This window comes from Moschus berezovskii, chromosome 16, assembly GCF_049115385.1.
Source record: "Moschus berezovskii isolate FMDL1 chromosome 16, NW_MosBer_1.0, whole genome shotgun sequence".
In the NCBI taxonomy this organism is placed as follows: Eukaryota; Metazoa; Chordata; class Mammalia; order Artiodactyla; family Moschidae; genus Moschus; species Moschus berezovskii.
This window is the reverse complement of record NC_142475.1, coordinates 55,071,198-55,091,104: the sequence shown is the minus strand read 5'-3', so window position 1 is coordinate 55,091,104 and position 19,907 is coordinate 55,071,198. Positions and strand designations below refer to the sequence as shown.

At 53.2% G+C, this 19,907-nt stretch overlaps 1 protein-coding gene across 1 annotated transcript in view; it reads right to left on the bottom strand.

Annotated features, from left to right (window-relative positions):
• Positions 1–4,245: 4,245 nt before the first annotated feature.
• The window catches only part of COL22A1 (collagen type XXII alpha 1 chain), a 210,104-nt gene continuing 194,442 nt past the window's right edge, over positions 4,246–19,907 (bottom strand). Inside the window, exons 54-63 of the mRNA XM_055432494.2 lie at positions 19,681–19,734; positions 17,337–17,390; positions 15,615–15,686; positions 15,421–15,456; positions 14,095–14,139; positions 12,068–12,247; positions 10,423–10,489; positions 7,737–7,919; positions 5,656–5,733; positions 4,246–5,406 (exon numbers count right to left, since the gene is read on the bottom strand). Of these exons, the coding sequence (XP_055288469.2) occupies positions 5,216–5,406; positions 5,656–5,733; positions 7,737–7,919; positions 10,423–10,489; positions 12,068–12,247; positions 14,095–14,139; positions 15,421–15,456; positions 15,615–15,686; positions 17,337–17,390; positions 19,681–19,734 (960 nt within the window). The 3' untranslated portion in view covers positions 4,246–5,215. The remainder of the gene's footprint in view (positions 5,407–5,655; positions 5,734–7,736; positions 7,920–10,422; positions 10,490–12,067; positions 12,248–14,094; positions 14,140–15,420; positions 15,457–15,614; positions 15,687–17,336; positions 17,391–19,680; positions 19,735–19,907) is intronic.

Below are 19,907 nucleotides of genomic sequence, written 5' to 3'. Positions count from 1 at the left end.
CTGCAGCTTTCAGCCCCCGGACACCTCCGTGTGGTCCCGCAGGGAGCTGGTCACACGAGCTGTGTTTGTGATTTGGGATAGCCGGGTTCACAGTTCTGCCACCGTTTCTGAATTACCATGGGGAGACAGAGCCAAGCCCAGCCCCTCAGAGATGTGTTACAGTACAAATAGTCAGTGCAGTCGCTCAGTCGTATCTAACTCTTTGCAACCCCATGGACTACAGCACGCCAGGCCTCCCTGTCCATCACGAACTCCCAGAGCTTCCTCAAACTCGTGTCTATCAAGTTGATGATGCCAACCAACCATCTCATCTTCTGTTGTCCCCGTCTCCTCCTGCCTTCAATCTTTTCCAGCATCAGGGTCTTTTCCAGTGAGTCAGTTCTTCACATCAGGTGGCCAAAGTATTGGAGTTTCAGCTTCAGCATCAGTCCTTCCAATGAAAGATGGTAACCTTAACCCTGTATACAAGACAGCAAAAGAGACATAGGTGTATAGAACAGTCTTCGGGACTCTGTGGGAGAGGGTGAAGGTGGGATGATTGGGGAAAATGGCATTGTAGCATGTATATTATCATATGTGAAATGAATCACCAGTCCAGGTTCGACATATGATACAGGATGCTTGGGGTTGGTGCCCGGGGATGACCTGGATGGAGGATAGGGAAGAGGGAGGTGGGAGGGGGGTTCAAGAGGGGAAACACATGTACACCCGGGGCAGATTCGTGTCAATGTATGGCAAAACCAACCAACATATTAATGTAAAGTAATTTGCCTCCAATAAAAAAAGAAAGAAAGAAAAAAAAAGTGACATACTAATATTTTATACAAAGTTCACCAAGGACACATAGTGCAGGTAAGCATGTATAAAGAGAGCAGGAAGTCCATGACCCCCTGCAGAGTTGGGAAAGAATGCTATCCTTTTAAGAAATTATATTGCGAATGTCAGAAGAAAGGGGAACGTGTTATCTTTATGGTCAAGCAGACACTCCTGTCTTCAAGGAAGTTTGTTTAATATGTAATGCAGGCGCACACTACACATTAGGGAGGGAGGGAAGAGGCCCAAAAGGATGCAGAGAGAGAATTTTGTGATTAATTTTTTCTTATCCTGCCTGGAAGTGAGAATTTTAGTTCATCACAGCAAAAACCACTACTCTTATGATCTGAACATATCGAATAAAGAAAATTAAAATTCATTAAAAAAAAGACTGATTTTCCTTTAGGATGGACGGGTTGGATCTAAACCTAGGGGAATATGCTTTGGAAGCCATATAAAGCAAATATTTGGTTTGAAGTTTCTCTACTTGGACTACTGTAAACAGATGAGCAAAGTGGACTCAATCACTGTTTGTTAAAAGCATTTATTTCTATATATTTATTTGTTTGGCTGTGCTGGGTCTTTTTGCAGCATACAGGAGTTTAGTTGCAGCATGTGGAACCTTGCTCTTTAAGTTGCGGCATATTGGATCTAGTTCCCCGACCAGACATCTAACCCAGGGCCCGTGCATTGGGATTGCAGAGTGTCATTCACTGGAAAGTGAAAGAAAGTGAAGCTGCTCAGTCGTGTCCGACTGTGACCCCATGAACTGTAGCCGACCCCCGTAGCCGCTGGACCACCAGGGAAACCCTCAATTGCTCTTGATGGAAGACAACATGAGATGTTGTAAGGGACGGATTCATGTGCCCTGCTTTTAGGTGTTAACTCACCTTCTTGTTGGGGAAGGCAATGGCACCCCACTCCAGTCCTCTCGCCTGGGAAATCCCATGGACAGAGGAGCCTGGTGGGCTGCAGTCCATGGGGTCGCAGAGTCAGACACAACTGAGCGACTTCACTTTCACTTTTCACTTCCATGCATTGGAGAAGGAAATGGTAACCCACTCCAGTGTTCTTGCCTGGAGAATCCCAGGGACAGCGGAGCCTGGTGGGCTGACATCTATGGGGTCGCACAGAGTCGGACACGACTGAAGCAACTTAGCAGCAGCAGCACCTTCTTCTGGTCATCATTTCAAAACATACACATATCAAATCATTCTGCTGCACATCTTACAATTATACCATTTTACATGTCAGTCATATCTTAATTAAGCTGCAAGAAAAAAATGAGCCTCATAGACATCTTGTGAAGAAGTTGGACGCGTTAGTCGCTCAGTCGTATCTGACCCTCTGCGACGCCATGGACTGTAGCTCGCCAGGCTCCTCTGTTCATGGAATTCTCCAGGTAAGAATACTGGAGTGGGTAGCCATTCCCATCTCCAGGGGATCTTCCTGACCCAGGAATCAAACCCAGGTTTCCTGCACTGCAGGCAGATTCTGAGCCACCAGGGAAGTACCCACCCCCACCCCCCGAAATCCTGCGAAGTCCTGTTAATTTCATTTCACAAAGGAGGAAATGGAAAAGTGGGCTATTCAATGATGCAGCTGACATGGCCAGGCTGGTACAGCTGCAGTGCAGAGGGGACCTTCTCACCTGGACAGCTCACGAGGGACCAGAAGGGAGGGTCGCTGATTAACAGCTGACCAGGGGCAGATCTGCCCTGAAGCTGGGCTGAACTCAATCCATGGATGTTCTCGCAAATCCTGGCTCCCAGAAGGGGAAGGCTGCTGATCAGGAAGCTTCCAACATGCCTCCAGTAACAATCACTATTGTGCCCTGAGCAGAGGACAGAGTGTTTCCACGCCGAGACCAGTGTGGCTGAATCCACTCCTGCTGCCCACCTCTGGCTAGAAGAGAGGTGGTTCCACACAGGAGAAGCCTAGGTTCTGGGGGTTTCGGGGAAGCCCCTGGTCTGTCATCATTTATCAAATATCTAAATGAGGCTAGATATTTAGATGACTGTTCCTTCTGGGGATCAGAACCAACTCTCCTGCACCTCCTCAGGGCATTCCAAGAAGAGAACAGAATCTCACGAAGATGGGTCCTTGGGCTGCAGCCATCAGCAGGCAGAAATTTGAGGGTTGGTTGGAAAACACCAGAGACAGCAGGCTGGGGCCTAATTATCTGGACCACTTTTTCACACTCTCTGCTCCTTCCAAACACACTGGAGTATCCTCAGACTCTGAGGAGGAAGCATCTCATTTTTGCACTTCTTGAGATCCGACTTCCCAGGTAGTTTGGTAAAGAATCTGCCTGCAATGCAGGAGATGCAGGTTCTATCCCTGGGTTGGGAAGATCCCCTGGAGGAGGAAATGGCAACTCACTCCAGTATTCTTGCCTGGAGAATCCCATGGACGGAAGAGCCTGGCGGGCTACAGGCCATGGGGTCAAAAAGAGTCGGACACGACTAAGCAACTGAGCACGTGCGCATGCACAAGATCTGGGACTAGTGCTCACACCACAGCTCGTGGCCCCAGGGAGGCCCCACCTCGGAGATGACAACTACCGCCTGGGAGCCCACTGTGGTTTGTCCTGGCCCCTTGTGCCACGTGCCGCGGTGTCTGCTGTCTCCAGGTGATAGCTCGTGGGAGCAGGAATTGCCCACTGCCTGTGCACAGCAGGTATTGGGACAAAGTCTGTTGGCAGTTCTCCTGACTCTGCTGGTGTGTCTAGGACCTGGCACTTTCTGTCCCACCCTCCAAGCACGCGGGGTTTCTATCCATCTCAGTTTAGAACTAATGAACTGACTTCCTCTTCCTCACTCACGTGTGGGGGCTTCATCCACATGTCGGGTGACTCTGAAGCCAAAGGGCTCTCAGAGAGGCACCGCAGGTGTGAGGCCGGGGTGCGGACGTGAGGCCGGGGGTGCAGGTATGAGGCCTGGTGCGGGTGTTAGGCCAGGGTTGGGTCATGGGGTGACTCCTACCCTGGTCTGCACTCACACTGAACTGGCCCCAGGGTGGTAATGGGTGATGATGGATGATGTAGCCCATCACAATGGTGGTCCTTGGGCCAGGGACCTGGAAGTGGCCCCCAAGCTGACCCCAGACAGAGCTGTTGGCCTGGATCCTTCAACCCACCCTCATCTGCTATGAGCACGTGGGAAGGCCTGTTGCCCTGAGGCTGCAGGGTCCGCACCCCGTAGGAGTTGCCCTGGCTCAGAATCCAGGAAAGGGCCGGGTGACACACTCTCGCTCATACATGGGCACACTGAGCACATGGCCTGAATGGTGGCTTGTCCCGTGCTCCCCGGGGGAAGAATGATGCATCCCTGGCCTCAAGGGGTCCACATAGGGGCGGATGCTGGTGATAAGGAAGGAACCATCACGGAAGACAAAATAAAAGGAAACTCGGATTTATTGAGCACCTGTTGAGCCGGGCGAGTCATTCACACACATACACTCAACACCAGAAGCTGGAGACACATGCTTCCCGGCTCTGGCCAGCACCGCGGCCAACTGCCCGGCATCAGACACATGGGAGTGGTCTCTGGACCCTCTTATTTCAAAATAAAAGTGATTGAAACCAACAGAGGGGGCACGGAGGAGTCTATCCATGGCTCAGAAGCCAAGTGAACACACAGGAGCATCTTTTTCTGTGCCAGCTCCCACATTTTTGGTGCAGACGCCACGAGATTCCAGGAAGCGGCCTGCAGCCGTGTGCAGTGTGTCCCTTCTGCAGGCTTGAGACTTGGAGGCGCTGAGCCACTCTCAGAGGATGGATCTGCCCTCTGCTGCAAGCACCTGCCATCCAGAGCAGAGGCTGCGCTTCGTGTCTGCACCTTCCTTCTCTTTCTGCTTCACTTACTTCTCTTGGGAAGCAGCGACTGTTGGCTAATCTCTCCCTGGGTGACCTCTGGGCACAACCAAGAAGAGAAGCCCATTGTCCTCATTTTCTTAAAGTTTCCTTTTGAGGAAAGAGGTAAATATGGCAAGTAAGTGTCCGGTTAGGGTTTCATAGCACCGAGAGTTTCCTTAGAATTGGCAGCTACACTTCAATCAGGGGCCATCAGGAGAACGAGAAATGTTCTCTGCCTCACGAATCAGGTTTCCCCAACTTCGGAGCAGAGGGGAAAAACTTGAAAAGCATTACCATATGAAATAACAATAATAATTAACAATAATAATATTATAATGTGACCGACCGGCAGTATCTGTTGGTTTTAATAATGTTGAGGTCTCTTAAGAAAAGCAAGACAAAAAAAAAAAAAAAAAACACATGATAAAAGAAAGAAAGGAAAACAAAAACCACATGGCTGAAATGTCTCAAGACCTCTGGCTTCCCATCGGGCTGTGCGTTCAAGTTTCAGAAATCCACCAGCGTCTCCTGGCATCCCGGCATCTTCTAGGGGCCCTTCACGTTACCAGGTCGAGCAGCAGCAAGGCTGGCGAAGTAGGCACACTGCGAGGGGTCGCACTGGCCCGGGGGTCCAGGGGGCCCCGGGGGTCCGGGGTGTCCAGCGAGTCCTGTCTCTCCTTGAGGCCCGGGACTCCCAGGAAGCCCATCTTTAGCATAGCCAGGTTCCCCGGGCTGACCTGGACCAAGAAGCAAAAGAAAGAGACAGTGGTTCAGGTTCCTTCCAGAGCACACACAAGCCCTGATGTCACTATTTTCATTCAGTAGTGAGCTGAGGATGCCACAGGCTCAGAGCAAACACCCCAGGGTCTGGGCGCCCCTCCTGGAGAGATAATGGTCCCTGTGGACACCGTGCAGGCAGATGGCTGCCCTTCTCATCCAACACCCTGGGGCCTGCCCCTCCCCTACCTCAGCCAAACCACTCCTACCTGGGATCCCGGGGGGTCCCATCTCGCCTCGGAGGCCAACTCCAGGCGCACCTGGGTCACCTTTGGCTCCTCGCTCACCTGGTGAGGAAAACACGCACTTTTGATGGTGGAGACTCACCATGGTGGCGGAGGGAGGGAGCCCCACCGCGGGGCTAGGGGGCAAAGCCAGCACTGTGTCAGACGCCTCGCTCCTGTTCACACTCTTTCATGCGCACTCACACTCAAGCACACACTTGCACTCAGAAACATGCCCATGTGAACACCAAAATAGACACGCCCTCCAAAACATTTGCTCAGATACACGTATGTACACACAAACATTCACTCCAGTGTGATAACTACCCAATGACACATGCACAAGTGTACATTCACACATATATTACACAAACATGCATATGCTTATAAACACAGCAAACACCGACACTCGAATGTTCACACCGTCTCCTATACAAACACATATGTCCACACATGCCCGCTGACACATGCCTACACGCCCCCGTGTTCTCAAAGCATTCTATCTGAGACTTTGTCTGGGAGGAGCTGGGGGATAAACAAACCTGAGTATGCGTAAGACACAGCCCTACTCTTGAGAAGCGTGGATTCTAAGACAGATGACACAGGCCACAAAGGACATTCTAATATGAAGCAGAACCAGGGAAGTCTTAATAATCACAGGAATTTAAACTCTAACATGTTCAGAAGAAAGAGGGTTCATTCCCCCAGGAGGATATCTGAGACCAGGGAGGAGTGGGGGTTAATGGTACACATTCCTTTTCTTTGCTATGTTGTCTCCAGAATATCTCCTGTATGTAGTGTATGACGTTTTCTTTTATGATCCAAATTGAAATTCTGCCAGCTCATGGAGACTAGGCCATTCTTGTTTATTGTTCCGGCTACTACATTCGGTCAGTTTTCTGTCGCAGTCTGACTTTTTATGCTTTATACTTTCTTACTGGCATTTCCTTAATATATTTTGTTTCATGAACCAACAGAAAACAGACTTGGATGTAAACTTTAAAAGAGTTCGGAAGGAGAAACATTACAAGATGATGTTTCTCAGTGAACGAAGAATTAAGGGGGAATTCCCGAGCAGTCCAGTGGTTAGGACTCTGCACTTTCACTGCATAGGAAGTGTGTTCAATAATCCCTGGTTGGAAAACTAAGATCCCAGGGTTTGCCCCCAAAAAAGAATTAAGGAATGGAAGACTGAGGAGGGAGACGTGGCAGCTGAGATGACACCATCGCCTCTCCCCTACCCTGTGCTTATTCCTCGCTGGACAGAAAGGTGAATGGCCAGGCTGCTATACTCGGGGCCAGGTCCTTCCCCGCCCTTTCACATCCGTCCGCCTGCAAAGACAATGCCTTCCTCTGTACCCTGGGCGCTGTTGACGGCAGCAGGCACTGTCCCCTGCAGGAGAGGCTCACTGTGTCCAGCACAGCCACGTCCAGGTCAGGTATGTCCCTGAGAGCTGGAGAGCTGGCAGCCACGTCCAGCTTTAGCTCAAACCACTTTATTCCCATGGAAAAGCGTTAGTCACTCAGTCATGTCCGAGTCTTTGCGACCCCATGGACTGTAGCCCACCAGGCTCCTCCATCCACGGAATTCTCCAGGCCAGAATACTGGAGTGGGTTGCCATTCCCTTCTCCAGGGGACCTTCCCAACCCTGGTCTCCTCCATTGCAGGCGTATTCTTTCCTGTCTGAGTCACCAGGGAAGCCTATGTACAGCTGGCATCTAATGCCCGTTTGCCTGGAGATTAAATGTCTTATTCCTCAGTGACTTCTTGAAAGGGGAAAGAGAAGACATCCTGTGTACTCTCCGGACCGTGAGCAGTGGAGACGCAGACCGACCAAGATGGGAGGAGGAAACAGACTTGCTCCTCCTGGCAGAAGCATCATTTTGCAAAAACATCAAGTATGAAAACCTCTTAGGCAAGTGAAGAAACGGCACGATGTCAACACGCAGGGTGTTAGCAGGCTGCGAGGGCACGGAACGGGCGGACTCCTGCATATTCAACGGAGTGTGTGCTGTGCATGCTGGTTCCTTCTCTACGAAGCACCTCTCCCCAGCTCCTCACTCACCTTTGGGACCTATGGGGCCAGAGGGTCCCTCTAGACCCCCCTGCCCTGGCCTTCCTGGCTCCCCGACGGGGCCGGCCCGACCTGGAAGCCCATCTTTTCCAGGAGGTCCTGGGGGCCCGGGTCTGCCTTGAGAGGCCTTCATGTGCGCAGAGGGCATCTGGGCCAGGAGGTAGGCGAGTTTGGCTGTGGAGTAAGAAAAACAGAGAGATGTTTCATGAAGGAGGGATATAGGACCGAAGTCGGGCCGGCAGCGCACTGCAAAGCTCGAGGCAGTAAGAGCTGGGAAACAGCAGCGAGAGAGACACACCACGAGCGCGCTGCAGGGCGCGTGTCTGTGTGGACGCTGCTCTGGAGCCAGGCGGCTGGGCTGGGGTCCCAGTGCCACCACTGCTAGCGGCGTGGCCCTGGGCAAGCCACCTGGCCTCTCTTAGCCTCTGCTGCCTTTTCTGCAAAACGAGGGCAATGAAACAAGCCTGACCCCACTGGAGGTCAGGTGGGAGGATGGAGCCGACAAGACAAGGAATCACGACAGCCCCCGGACGAGATCTAAGTGGGGTGTGGACGTCACTGCTCCCCTCCAGGCAGCAATGACAGCAGCAGCAGCAGCAGAAACTGCTGCAACTGTCAGGCTGGGGAAACTGAGGCCAGTGGGGGAGGGTGAGACTTCAGTGGCTTACACAGAGCAACTTAGGGACTTCTCCTAAGTGTGGAATTCCTCATCTATAAATGAAGGGCTGGACGTGATGTCATTAATGATCCTTAGGTGTGTGAAATGTGAAGATCACAGGCTGATTCAAAACCTCAGAGGTCCAGCCGCTGGCCTCCACGCCTTCCTACTGCACTGGGAATACACAGCCCACCCCAAGGTTACCGGGGGCTTTTCTTTTGTTTTTCCAGACGACCAGGCCAAGCCCTTCACCTGGCAGGGGGAGTGACCCAGCCCAGAGAGGCAATGCTGACACCCTCCTGGGTCTCAGTGGTAAAACCGAAGCAGAGTCGAGTCTTTTGACAGCCTGGCACGAGGGCTCCTGAGCAGCTCCTTCCCCACCCTCCCACACAAGGAAGTGGGAGGGGTGTGCGACCGCTCGAGAACCCGAGCACACAGCTGCTCGGCTCACAGCCTGGACCCTCTCATCTTGAACGTGGATGCTTCTGATGCTTCCTCCTCCCAAGATTGTTTACAAGAAAGGACTCAGCTCAGCAGATGCTCCATCTGAACTCATTCAAAACAGGGCTTGTCTCTGCCCAGGGGCTGGAAACTCCTCGTGTGCCTGACAAATCTAACACCCAGAAGAAAGGTTGTAGAAGGGGATACTCGCACAAGGGAGGCCTCAAGACTGCCCCACCCAGCGGGAGTCACCGTCCCAGCCTCTGGGATCCTTCGTTTCTTCACCCTCCTCACCACCAGCCCAGCTCTGTGCTGTCCTCTCCAGGGAATGGTCTCTGGTTCTCCTGGGCAGGGAGATGGACCACGCTCACTCGCCTGGACACCCCACGAGGGCAGTGAGAGAGTCATCATGTGCCGTGCTGTGTCCACAGACCCAGTGCAGAGTCTCGAACGTGCCAGGAGGAAAATTTCACTGTCTGGGACCTGACCACGTGAATAAACGTGCCCTTCCCCTTTGCCCACCCGTGCCTGGGAATGGTGGTGGGCTTCCGATCTTCCCTAGCCCAGAGTGGTCTGCGACTTTCTGCTCCTAACAGTTTCCAAGGGCAGAGGGGGATGAGATGGGAGAGGATGCGGTGGCTAAGAGCCTGGACTCTGTAGCCTGGCTGCCTGCATGCAAACCCTGGTCAGACACTCACCAGCTCTGCAGCCTCGGGCAGGTTACTTAGCGTCTCTGATTTAACCCTCATTAGTGGCTCACGAGGTCACAGAGGCTTCCTTACATCAGTAAACACGTGCAGGTTCTAAGAACTCCACCTGACGTGGGACTGGCCCTACACACTGGTGCTGTGACTATTACCTCCCCACCCCTCCCTTCCTGAGCACCTGCTCTGTATGGGGCCCATGCAAGACTTGGATTTCACACTAAATCCTATACAGGAGAATTACAAGGATTCTAGTTGCTTGAAAGCACAGTGTGTTCCAGCTCCCACTAGGGTCTCTGCACATGCTATGTCTAAGGTCTGGAGTCTGGTCCTTGGTTTTAGCTCCCATGGCCCCTCCTCCAGGAAGCCTTCCCTCACCTGCTCCCCACCCTCTGAGCTATCTGAGGTACTTTCCCCTGTCCTCTTCTGTGCTCTCCATGTCGCATTAAATCACAAGCATCTTCTTACAATACCAAATCATCTTGTTTATGTTTCTGTCTCCTGTTCTGGGCTGTGAGTTCTGCAAGGCCCCTCGCAGACCTGCCAGAGCTCCTTGTTGATTAGATAAACAACTGATTGCACAGATAAGTGCTGATGGCAAGGCTGGTTCTGTAGGTAGTGAGCTCCCCTTCCTGGAGGTAATCAAGCAGCCATAGCTCAAGCGTCCCCAAAGAGCGGCTTGGAGCGGGATCTGTGTCAGAAGAGGCTGGTGGGAGCCTGCAAGGTGCACCTCTGTGCTGACTTCTGCAGGAGCCACCCTGAGGCTGCCTTTACCAAGCCAGGCTGCAGAGGTCCTGAAGGAGGAGTAAATGGACTACCGCCCAGGCTCACACAGCATCTAGGACCCGATGCTGTGAAAAAGCCAGCGACTCACTTTCCAGCTGTTTCTCCAGTTCCTCTTGGATGAGCCGCCGCAGGACATCCATGGATGGAGACTCGCCCTGTGAGGAGGGAGGGAAGGCGGAGTTACTCACCTTCCCAGGACTGCCTGCCTCCCAAGACCCAGAGTGCTCAGGAAACCAAGACTGCCACAGCCACGCAGACCACAGCTCCCAATTCAAATTCCTTTAACACCTAGAACTGTCTCCCCACCCCCCGCCACGCAGACAGCATCATCGCATCTTGCATGGCAACCTGGACACCTTTCTCCCTGAAGCCCCTGCTCCCTCTCCTTCCCACACAAAGCCCCTCCTCAGCCCTGGACCCAGAAGGCCTGGCTCTGAGTCTTCCCAGGCTGAAGTCTCCCCACCTGCAGGGCCAGCTCGCAGGCTGCCCCTGCGCTATCTCGGGCTTGCTTTCCTCCCATTGGCCACTTGGCGGCTCTGGTCTGTGGCCTGCCCCGCTGGCCCCACATGGTGTCTGCTCACACAAACAATGAGTGGACCTGAGCCCTGCCTCCAGGCCTCCATGGCGACATACAGCTCTTAAGAGTGATACGTGAGAGCAGACCTCACGCCATGCTGGGCTCCTCCCTGGTCGTCAGAGCCCTTCAGGGAGGTGCACTCCCAAGGGTGGGGGTGTTGACTGTGCTTATCGCTGCAGTCCCATCATCAGGCTTATTGTCTTATTTCCCTTTCTTCCTTTCTGGCCAAAGACCATTTATCTTTCTCCCAGAATTCCCATTACTACCCAGAGCAGCGGGACACCCGGCAAAGACTCAGTGGGTGGGGGTGCTCTGGAAGCCCACCGAGTCTGCAGCACCCACACCTGGCTGAGGGACAGCTCTCCAGGGGGGTGAAACCCAGGCTGACTGCAGAGCCCCGCGGGGACAGGGCCAGAGCCTCAGAGCAGGTGGGGGATGGGCCCCGAGCCTGTGCTCTGGGCCACAGGACGGGCCCCCAAGGACCACGCAGGCTGCAGAGTCAGGGTGGGGAGGTCACATGGACTTGGCAACCAGCCGCCAGGGACTGGCCCACCGAGCTCTCCCCAACACACTACAGTCAGCGTGTCCCTGTGCTGCGAGACTGTGTCAAGTTAAGAGCTCGGCCACAGAGTAACTGTGTTCAGAGAAAAAACAAACTGTCTCAACAGCCTTTCCTTTTGCACTTGGGAAAAGCTAGACCCAGATGGAAGACCAAGCCCCCCAGACAGCAGACAGGAGGGAGACCAGAGCGGGGCATCGGGTGGATGGGGAGGGCGCCGTCCCCGTGGGGAAGCTCGGGTCACTGGGAGCCTCTGCATCTTCTAGACTGCCTGCTGCATGGGGTGCTGGGCAAAGAGCATCACCGCCCGGGAGTGAAGCCTGGGCCACGGGGACAGAGGGACTCTATTCTCAAGCCCTTTGTAAGCCACGTGTGTCACTTCACTTAACCATCACAGACAGCCTGGCAGGAGAGAGGCATCCTCATCCCTTTTGGGAGGGAAGGCAGGGCGGGCTCAGAGAGGACAAGCAGGGGTCAGCCCCAGCTCATGCAGTTCACTGGTACTGGCAAGCTGGTCCCTCTGGAACCCACACACCTCTCTGGCTTCCCTTGAGACCCCGAGGAGCCCCGAGTTTGAGGCAGTGCCCACACGCTTACCCTTAGCCCTGGAAATCCTGGCTGGCCCGGAGGCCCCGGGGGACCGGCCGGCCCGTTCTCCCCAGGTGGCCCCTGGGGGCCCATGAGGCCTGTGTGACCCTTGTGGCCTGGGATCCCAGGGTCACCAGGCTGGCCCTTTCCACCGGGAGGGCCTTTGTCACCTTTGATGCCAGGATCTCCCTAGAGGAGGCAAGAAGAGCGTCAGTGAACAAAGGCCTAGAAGGCACCCCCAGGCCGGACAAGCCCCAGGCTGCAGGAGGGATCCCCAGCCCCGTGTCCTCAGTGTGGGAGAGGAGACCTCAGTCCTGCAGGCCCATGACACCATGCTGGCGCACACAGGACTCGGGGCCCAGATGGACAAAGCTGCGCCCCCACGTCATGCAGGAGGTCTGCTGGGGATGAGGCGCCGACTCTGACTTTCAGATCCCAGTCTCGTCTCCTCCCAGCAGAGAAGGCCAGCGCGGTGATGAAACCATCTGCCACATACATGCTTATGCGGAAAAGCGGAAAGAGTGGTGGGAAAAGTCTGATAGGTTCGGGGGGTTTACATAAAAGGTATATGCATATTTACACGTGCACGCCCACCTGGTTCTGAGCGCATGGGTTCCAGAAAGATACAAGCAAGTGTACAGTGACACCCCAAAAAAAGCGTGCTGGATGGGCACCTAGTCTTCACTGCATTCACGTGTTTTTTTTTCAATTTATATTTTTTAACTGTATCACTTTTCAACAGAAACAGTAAGAACAGTGAGTTAAAGAATGAATGCAGCCAGATTTGAGGGGGGTCTCCTAAATTTCTCCCACGTGATGGGTTTTATGGGGGTGTTGTCATCCGTGGGTGGTCTCCAGTGTGGGGGTCTGGGAGGGTCCCTTTCATGCATCTCAGTGCCAAGGCCTGTGGTACAGCGTTTCCTATTTATTCCACGTCTCTACATCCCTCTGCGGTAAGAGGACCTGTCCCATATTTCAAATGTTCCAGAGTGGAAGATGTGAGGAGCCTGACCGCTGTCTGGCAACCTTCCACGGAACCACTTAACGGGGGAAGGCAACTCTCCTTTATTGACTGGGTACCAGAGAAGCTTCTATCTATCGATTAAGTATTAAAGAAGGTTCATGGCCTGAATTCCCTGGCTCCCAACCAAAACTCCAGCGTGCGGCAGCTCCAGCCAGCTCCTGGCTGTCTTCACGGCCACAGTCCTGGCCCCTGCGTCCATCCTCAGGGGCCAACGACCACGAAAAGCACGGTCGCTGAGAAGGAGGAGGGCGAGAGACCGAGGCGGGGTGAGAAACCGACCTCTCGGCTGCCATCTCTCTCTGGTGTGTGGGGGAGGCCAGTCCTCACCCAGGCAATGTCCAAGGAAAGCAGAGACAAACTCTTTGTGGGGCCACAGAAAGAAACCTAGGCTGGGTATGGGGTGGCAGTGCCTTCCGCGTCGGGCAGCAGTGGGACCCTGTGATGGCCAGCCATGCGGGAGACTGTTTAATTTCTCTGGCGGGAACAGCGGTTGTTATGGGAGAGAGAACGTCCCCTCCCCTCACCAGTGTTTCTTCCAAAACAGAATTGATTTTTTTACCCTGTTGTTTTTTTTTTTTTTGGAGGAATGCAATGTAAAGAAAAGCCTTCTGAGCACAGCGCCAAGACGATTCATTATGGGAAAATCTGTTCCCTTGTCACCTCCAGGGACAAAGCTGGTTCTTGGCAAATTGGCACTTCGGGGTCCAAGCATGTCATGCACAGGCTTTCACATACGGGGAGGAGACAGGGAGATTTGTCAAAGTCTGGCATGCTTGCCTCTGAATGTGTAATTGCAATGATTTTACTCCTTAAAATAACAACCATGAAAACCACAACAAAACCCCAACAATGGGAAAAACCTCCCGCTGTGGGCCCTCGACTTCTGTGGGGGAACAGAGAACAGGGAAGCCCCCATGAGCTGCTCCCCTGGCAGGGCAGCTTCCTAAAGCCCTGGACACAGGTCCCTCGCCCCCGGGAAGGTCGCCTTCACGTGACCGCGTGTCCCACTCACCCTTTCTCCTCTGAGTCCCGGCTCTCCTGGCTTCCCAGGCGCCCCCTGCAATGAAAGCAAAGGACAGCAGTCACTTCACCAGGAGCATCTCTGCCCTTCTTAGTCCTTGCTGCTTGCAGAAGACAGGAGGTCCCCCGAGAGTCCTGCTCTTGCCTGGTCATAACCCCCCGCTCTTATGCAGCCGTCACCCTCGCCTGGCAATTCCTGAAACATGCCACATTCTCTCCCCAGTGCTTCACATGTGCCGGAAGATCTTTTCCAAAAGCCCTTACCTATCCCCCCCATCCCTCCCCACCCCTGCCCCTGCTCATCCTGAGGTCAGGGAGTGACCAGGGCTGGAGCATCTCTGCTGACAGAGCCGGAGGAGTACAGAGCTGAGGCTTGAGCTAGAAACTGCCATCATGCTGCTGGGTGGGGAAGGACCCCGGGGGGCAAGGCTGGACATAAGAAGCCAGTCAGGAGGTCCCTGCAAATGCCCAGGTGAGAGGTGATGGTCTCAGTCAGGTCTCTTAGTGGGAGAGATGGAGAGAGCTGCACAGAGCTGAGAGGTGCTAGGGAGTCAGAACGGACTGCTGCTGCTAAGTCACTTCAGTCGTGTCCGACTCTGTGTGACCCCATAGACGGAAGCCCACCAGGATCCCCCGTCCCTGGGATTCTCCAGGCAAGAACACTGGAGTGGGTTGCCATTTCCTTCTCCAATGTGTGAAAGTGGAAAGTGAAAAGTGAAAGTGAAGTCGCTCAGTCGTGTCCGACCCTTAGCGACCCCACGGACTGCAGCCTACCAGGCTCCTCCATCCATGGAATTTTCTAGCAAGAGTACTGGAGTGGCTTGCCATTGCCTTCTCCGTCAGAACGGACACATCTTGTTAATAAACAGGACTTGCCGATGCGCTGGGTGCAGAGAGCGATAAGTGAGAGAGACATATCAAGATGGGACCCCGGGACCAGCTCCCATGCAGAGTGAAAACACGGAGCTTCGTTGAGAAAGCACTAGGGGGACCTCCTAGTGGCCAAGACCCTGAGCTCCCAATGCTGGGGACTTGGGTTTGATTCCTGGTCAGGGAACTGGATCCCACATGCTGCAACTATGATCAAAGATCCCACGTGCTGTAACTAAGACGAGGTCAGCCAGATAAACAAATATTGAAAAATAAAATAATAAGAAGGCACTAGGATTTCAGGACAGTAACAGCAGAATACAGAAGCCAGTGCGGGTGCCCTGCAAAGCCTGGAGCCCCGTGAGACAGCACACGCCACCCGCCTGTGCAGCGACCCTGTGTCTCCCACAGGAAAGGGCCCCCAGAAGGAGAGGGGTGCAGCACTTGCCTCCTTGCCTGGGACTCCTTTCTCTCCTGGTTCCCCCTACGACACAGAAAAAGTATCAGTTAGCTGTACAGCTTCATCAGCATGCTACATGTAACACAAGTGTCTTTAAAACAGACACTTTGGCTAGAGTCGTCTCGAGCAACGACAGTAATCAAGGGTCCAGCCAGGGCGATCCCCACAGGGTCCATGCTCACCTGAGGCCCCCGGGGACCCAGGAAGCCCGGGAGCCCTGGGCTGCCGTTTTCTCCTTTGGTTCCCTTCTGGCCCTGCAGAGGGAAAATGGGGCATTCACTCTTTAAGGTCAAGGGCCAACTCAAGAAGAGTCAGAAATCTCATAGCCCCTCTGTTATTCTGAGCATGTGAACAAAAGATTTTTCCTGGAATGGAAGGGCTGGGTTAGGCAGAGAAGCTGTGCTGAGAATCCCACCCATGGGTGGAGGACAGGAGGAGAATTTCCTGTGAATAGTCAACGGCCTCCACATTCAAACAGCAGAAACACAAAGGGACAAACATTTAACAAGACACCTTAATGGGTATGGGCTTCCCTGGTGGCTCGGTCAGTTAAGAATCTGACTGCCAAGCAGGAGATGCAGGTTCGATCCTTGGGTGCGGAAGATCTTCTGGAGGAGGAAACGGCAACCCCCTCCAGTATTTTTGCCTGGGAAAAACCCCATGGACAGAGGAGCCTGGCAGGCTACAGTCCATGGGGTCCTAAGAGTCAGACACAATTCAGTGACTAAGCCACCACGCTTGATGTATATGGGGCCCCTCTAAGTGACCTCCCCGAAAAGGCGGAGTTCCTCTTCTCAACTGGTCAGCGATTCTCATGATTTGGCTCACTTTGGGTGTAAAGTGTATTGGAATCTTTCAGCTTCAACCTTTCTGGGAAGCCACTAAATGTGGGTCAGCCCTTCTGCGGCCAGCTCTGCGTTGGGGGTAGATCAGCCCCGTGACGCAATCCTTCCTGTCTGAGATGTCTCAGCACAGGTGACAAGACTCCTGCGATGGTTCCTACACGGCTGTCCCTGGTCCAACGGGAAGATGGGGCTCTACAGGGGGCCCAGGTGCCCGGTCTGCCCAGGAATGATGGCTCTCCCAGGAGGCAGGATTTTCAGTGCGACCACCAGGAGGGTTCCTGGCAAACCAGGATGGGCTGCTCATCCTGATTTCCACAGTGACAACGGTTAGCCAGCCATATGGGTCTGCTCATTGCCCCGTGCAATTACTGCTTGAGTACCAAACTATGAGGATGGCCATCTCAAGAGGGTTGCCAATTTTAGCTAATAAATCTACAGTAAGGCTGGGGTGGGAGGAGATGAGTGGACAGGCGTTGACTTATCCAACCCTAGGCCTCATCAAAGACCTGTCTTCTCCACCACGTCTCACCATCTACCAGACCTGAACCCTAAATCCTGAATCCAGTATCCAGTGATCAGGACACTGCTCAAGCCCCGCCTCTTTCTACTCCCCGCCCGCTGTTCCTTCTTGCTTTCCCCTCTCCCCACCCCCCAACCAGCAGGAGGATCCTCTTCAGCCAACTCTGGGTTACATTCAGCCCTACGATGCATGATGCCTACCCTCTCTGATATGTTAAGGGTCGTGGGCCTGACCTGTCCTTCCACCCTCTAAATGAATCAAACAACTAACTCGCACTTTTATTACACATTTTAAAAATTCTTTAATAGCTTTTTTTTTTTCCCCTATTGGATGCCTATGGTTGTAGACAACAGAGTTAAGCGCATAATCACACGAAAGGGGTCCTTCCTGGATCCTCTTGCCTCCAGCCTATTCCTACCATCCAAATACCATGTTTTCCCACTGAGGCTTCTGGGGACAGAGACCACACAAGGTGATGTAAACCACACACCCTTCCAAAGCTTGCCCTGATTGCATCACAGCAGAGGGACAGTACTCACGGGGCTTCCTGGGGTGCCAGGCTCTCCCGGTGATCCAGGCGATCCATTCTTACCCTGATGGAAGAAACAGCAATGAGGGTTCTGCCGGGATACTCTGCCAGGGTGTCACAGGGCAGGAAGCAGGGCCAGAGACTGCTGGATGTAGAGGGCTGGTCTCACACAGAACCGTGACTCGGACCAGCATGGTTCCACGTCCTTACTTAGAGGCTGCTTACCAACACTATGGGGCTTCCCTGGTGGCTCAGATGGTAAAGAATCTGCCCGCAGTGCAGGAGACACATGTTTGATCCCTGGGTTGGGAAGACCCCCTGGAGAAGGGAATGTTATTCACTCCAGTATTCTTCCCTGGAGAATCCCACAGACAGAGGAGCCTGGGGAGTTACAGTATGGAGCTTGGGATATTTAACTCATAATAAATGATAAATATTTAATGAGTTCACATGCATGAAAAATCCTGGGCTGGTAACTGCTGCCCAGAGCACAGGCATGGTAAATCATCGGGACTACATTTGCTGAATTATCCATTCATCTCTCCACTCAGATGCTGACTTAAGGAACAAACAAAAGTGCTCACATCCCTGGAGGCCTGGTCTCAGCTGGGGATGCATGATCCTGCCTCTATGCCCTCCTCCTCCTCTGTGAGGGGCACCGCTGACTGCGTGGATAGAGATATCAGATACTATGGCAGGTGCAGCATCACGTGGCTACTGGATGGAAGGTCCACGCACTCCAGATTCCAGGACAGACTCACAACCGTAACATGCTTTAACTTGATGGGCATTTTGTGCCCATTTGTAATACAGATGAACATATATAACCAGTAAGATCCTTGATAGAATAAAAATCAGAAAGTTCAAGAATGCTCCTAAGCTGTAGACAAATTCCTCGGGAGCCCTAAACTCACAGTCTCCCCTGCTGCCAATCCATAGGCTGAAGTCCTAATCCCAGGAGTGTCAGAATTTGGCCTGATTTGGAAATATGGTCACTGCATATGTAATTCACTAAGGTGAGGTCACGCAGGAGTGGGGTGGGCCCCTAATCCAATATGACTGGTGTCTTCATAGAAAGGGGACATTTGGACCAGAGAAATGTCACAGGGAGAAAACCATGTGAAGATGGAGGCAGAGGCTGGGGTGATGCTTCTAGAAGCCAAGGAATGTCAGAGGCTGCTTGCAAACCACCAGAGGCTCAGAGAGCCTTGAATGACTCTACCTCAGAGCCTCGGAAGGAACCAACTCTACTGGCACCTTGACCTTGGACTCCTAGGTCACAGAACACTGAGATGATGAATGTTTTAGATTTCTAGCCTCCATAACTGAGGGATAGTACATTTCTGTTGCTTAAGCTACTGTGTTTTTGGTCCTTTTGCTATGACAGCCATAGGGAATGAATACAGAGCACATTCAAACCCCAAGATTCCTAATGTTGGCTCATGATTCTGGGTTGGGGGCTGTTACAGTACCCCAGCCATGTCAAGTGGCAACTTTTTAATATCTGGACTGTCGGTAGTTGGTCCCAGACAAGAGCCTGGGGAGTGTGTGCTAGGCCACAAGGGTGGGCTTAGGGCAGCGGCTATTTACCAACTGCTAAGGTGTTCACTGGAAGGACTGATGCTAAAACTGAAACTCCAATACTTTGGCCACCGCATGCGATGAGTTGACTCACTGGAAAAGACTCTGATGCTGGGAGGGATTGGGGGCGGGAGGAGACGGGGACAACAGAGAATGAGATGGATGGATGGCATCACCGACTCTGTGGACATGAGTTTGAGTGAACTCCGGGAGTTGGTGATGGACAGGGAGGCCTGGCGTGCTGTGATTCATGGGGTCGCAGAGTCGGACACGACTGACTGAACTGAACTGAACTGAAGACGTTTTGAGGGCTTCCCTCATAGCTCAGCTGGTAAAGAATCTGCCTGCAATGCAGGAGACCTGGGTTTGATCCCTGGGTTGGGAAGATTCCCTGGAGAAGGGAAAGGCGACCCACTCCAGTATTCTGGCCTGGAGAATTCCATACAGTCCACGGGGTCACAAAGAGTCAGACACGACTGAGCGATTTTCACTTCACTTTACTTTAAGATGTTTTGAAATGAGATGGTTGGATGGCATCCCCTACTTAATGGACACGAGTTTGAGCAAACTCCAGGAGAAAGTGAAGGACAGGGAGGCCTGTCGTGCTGCAGTCCATGGTGTCGCAAAGAGTCGGACACGACTGAGCAACAACATCAAAGACATTTTGTCGTTTTTAATGGTACACAGTGCTGTACCAGGATGAACCAACCAAGCATCACCATGGTAACAGGCCTGCCAAGCACAGAGCGGGCTGGCCTCAAGGCAGAACTCACCGGGAGGCCCCTCAGTCCTTGGGGACCCTGTGGCCCTGCAGGTCCGCTGTCACCCTGGAACAGAGAGAGGTCACGTCACCCCAGAGTCACTGCATGAAAATGGTGGAAGCAGACTTCCCCCAGGTGCCCTGGAGACCCAACAAATGGTGCCCAACATGCCTCCTCACCAACCACCAGCTGTTCCACGGGAGGAGCTCACTTCCTGCACCTAAGTCCCCATTTGTACA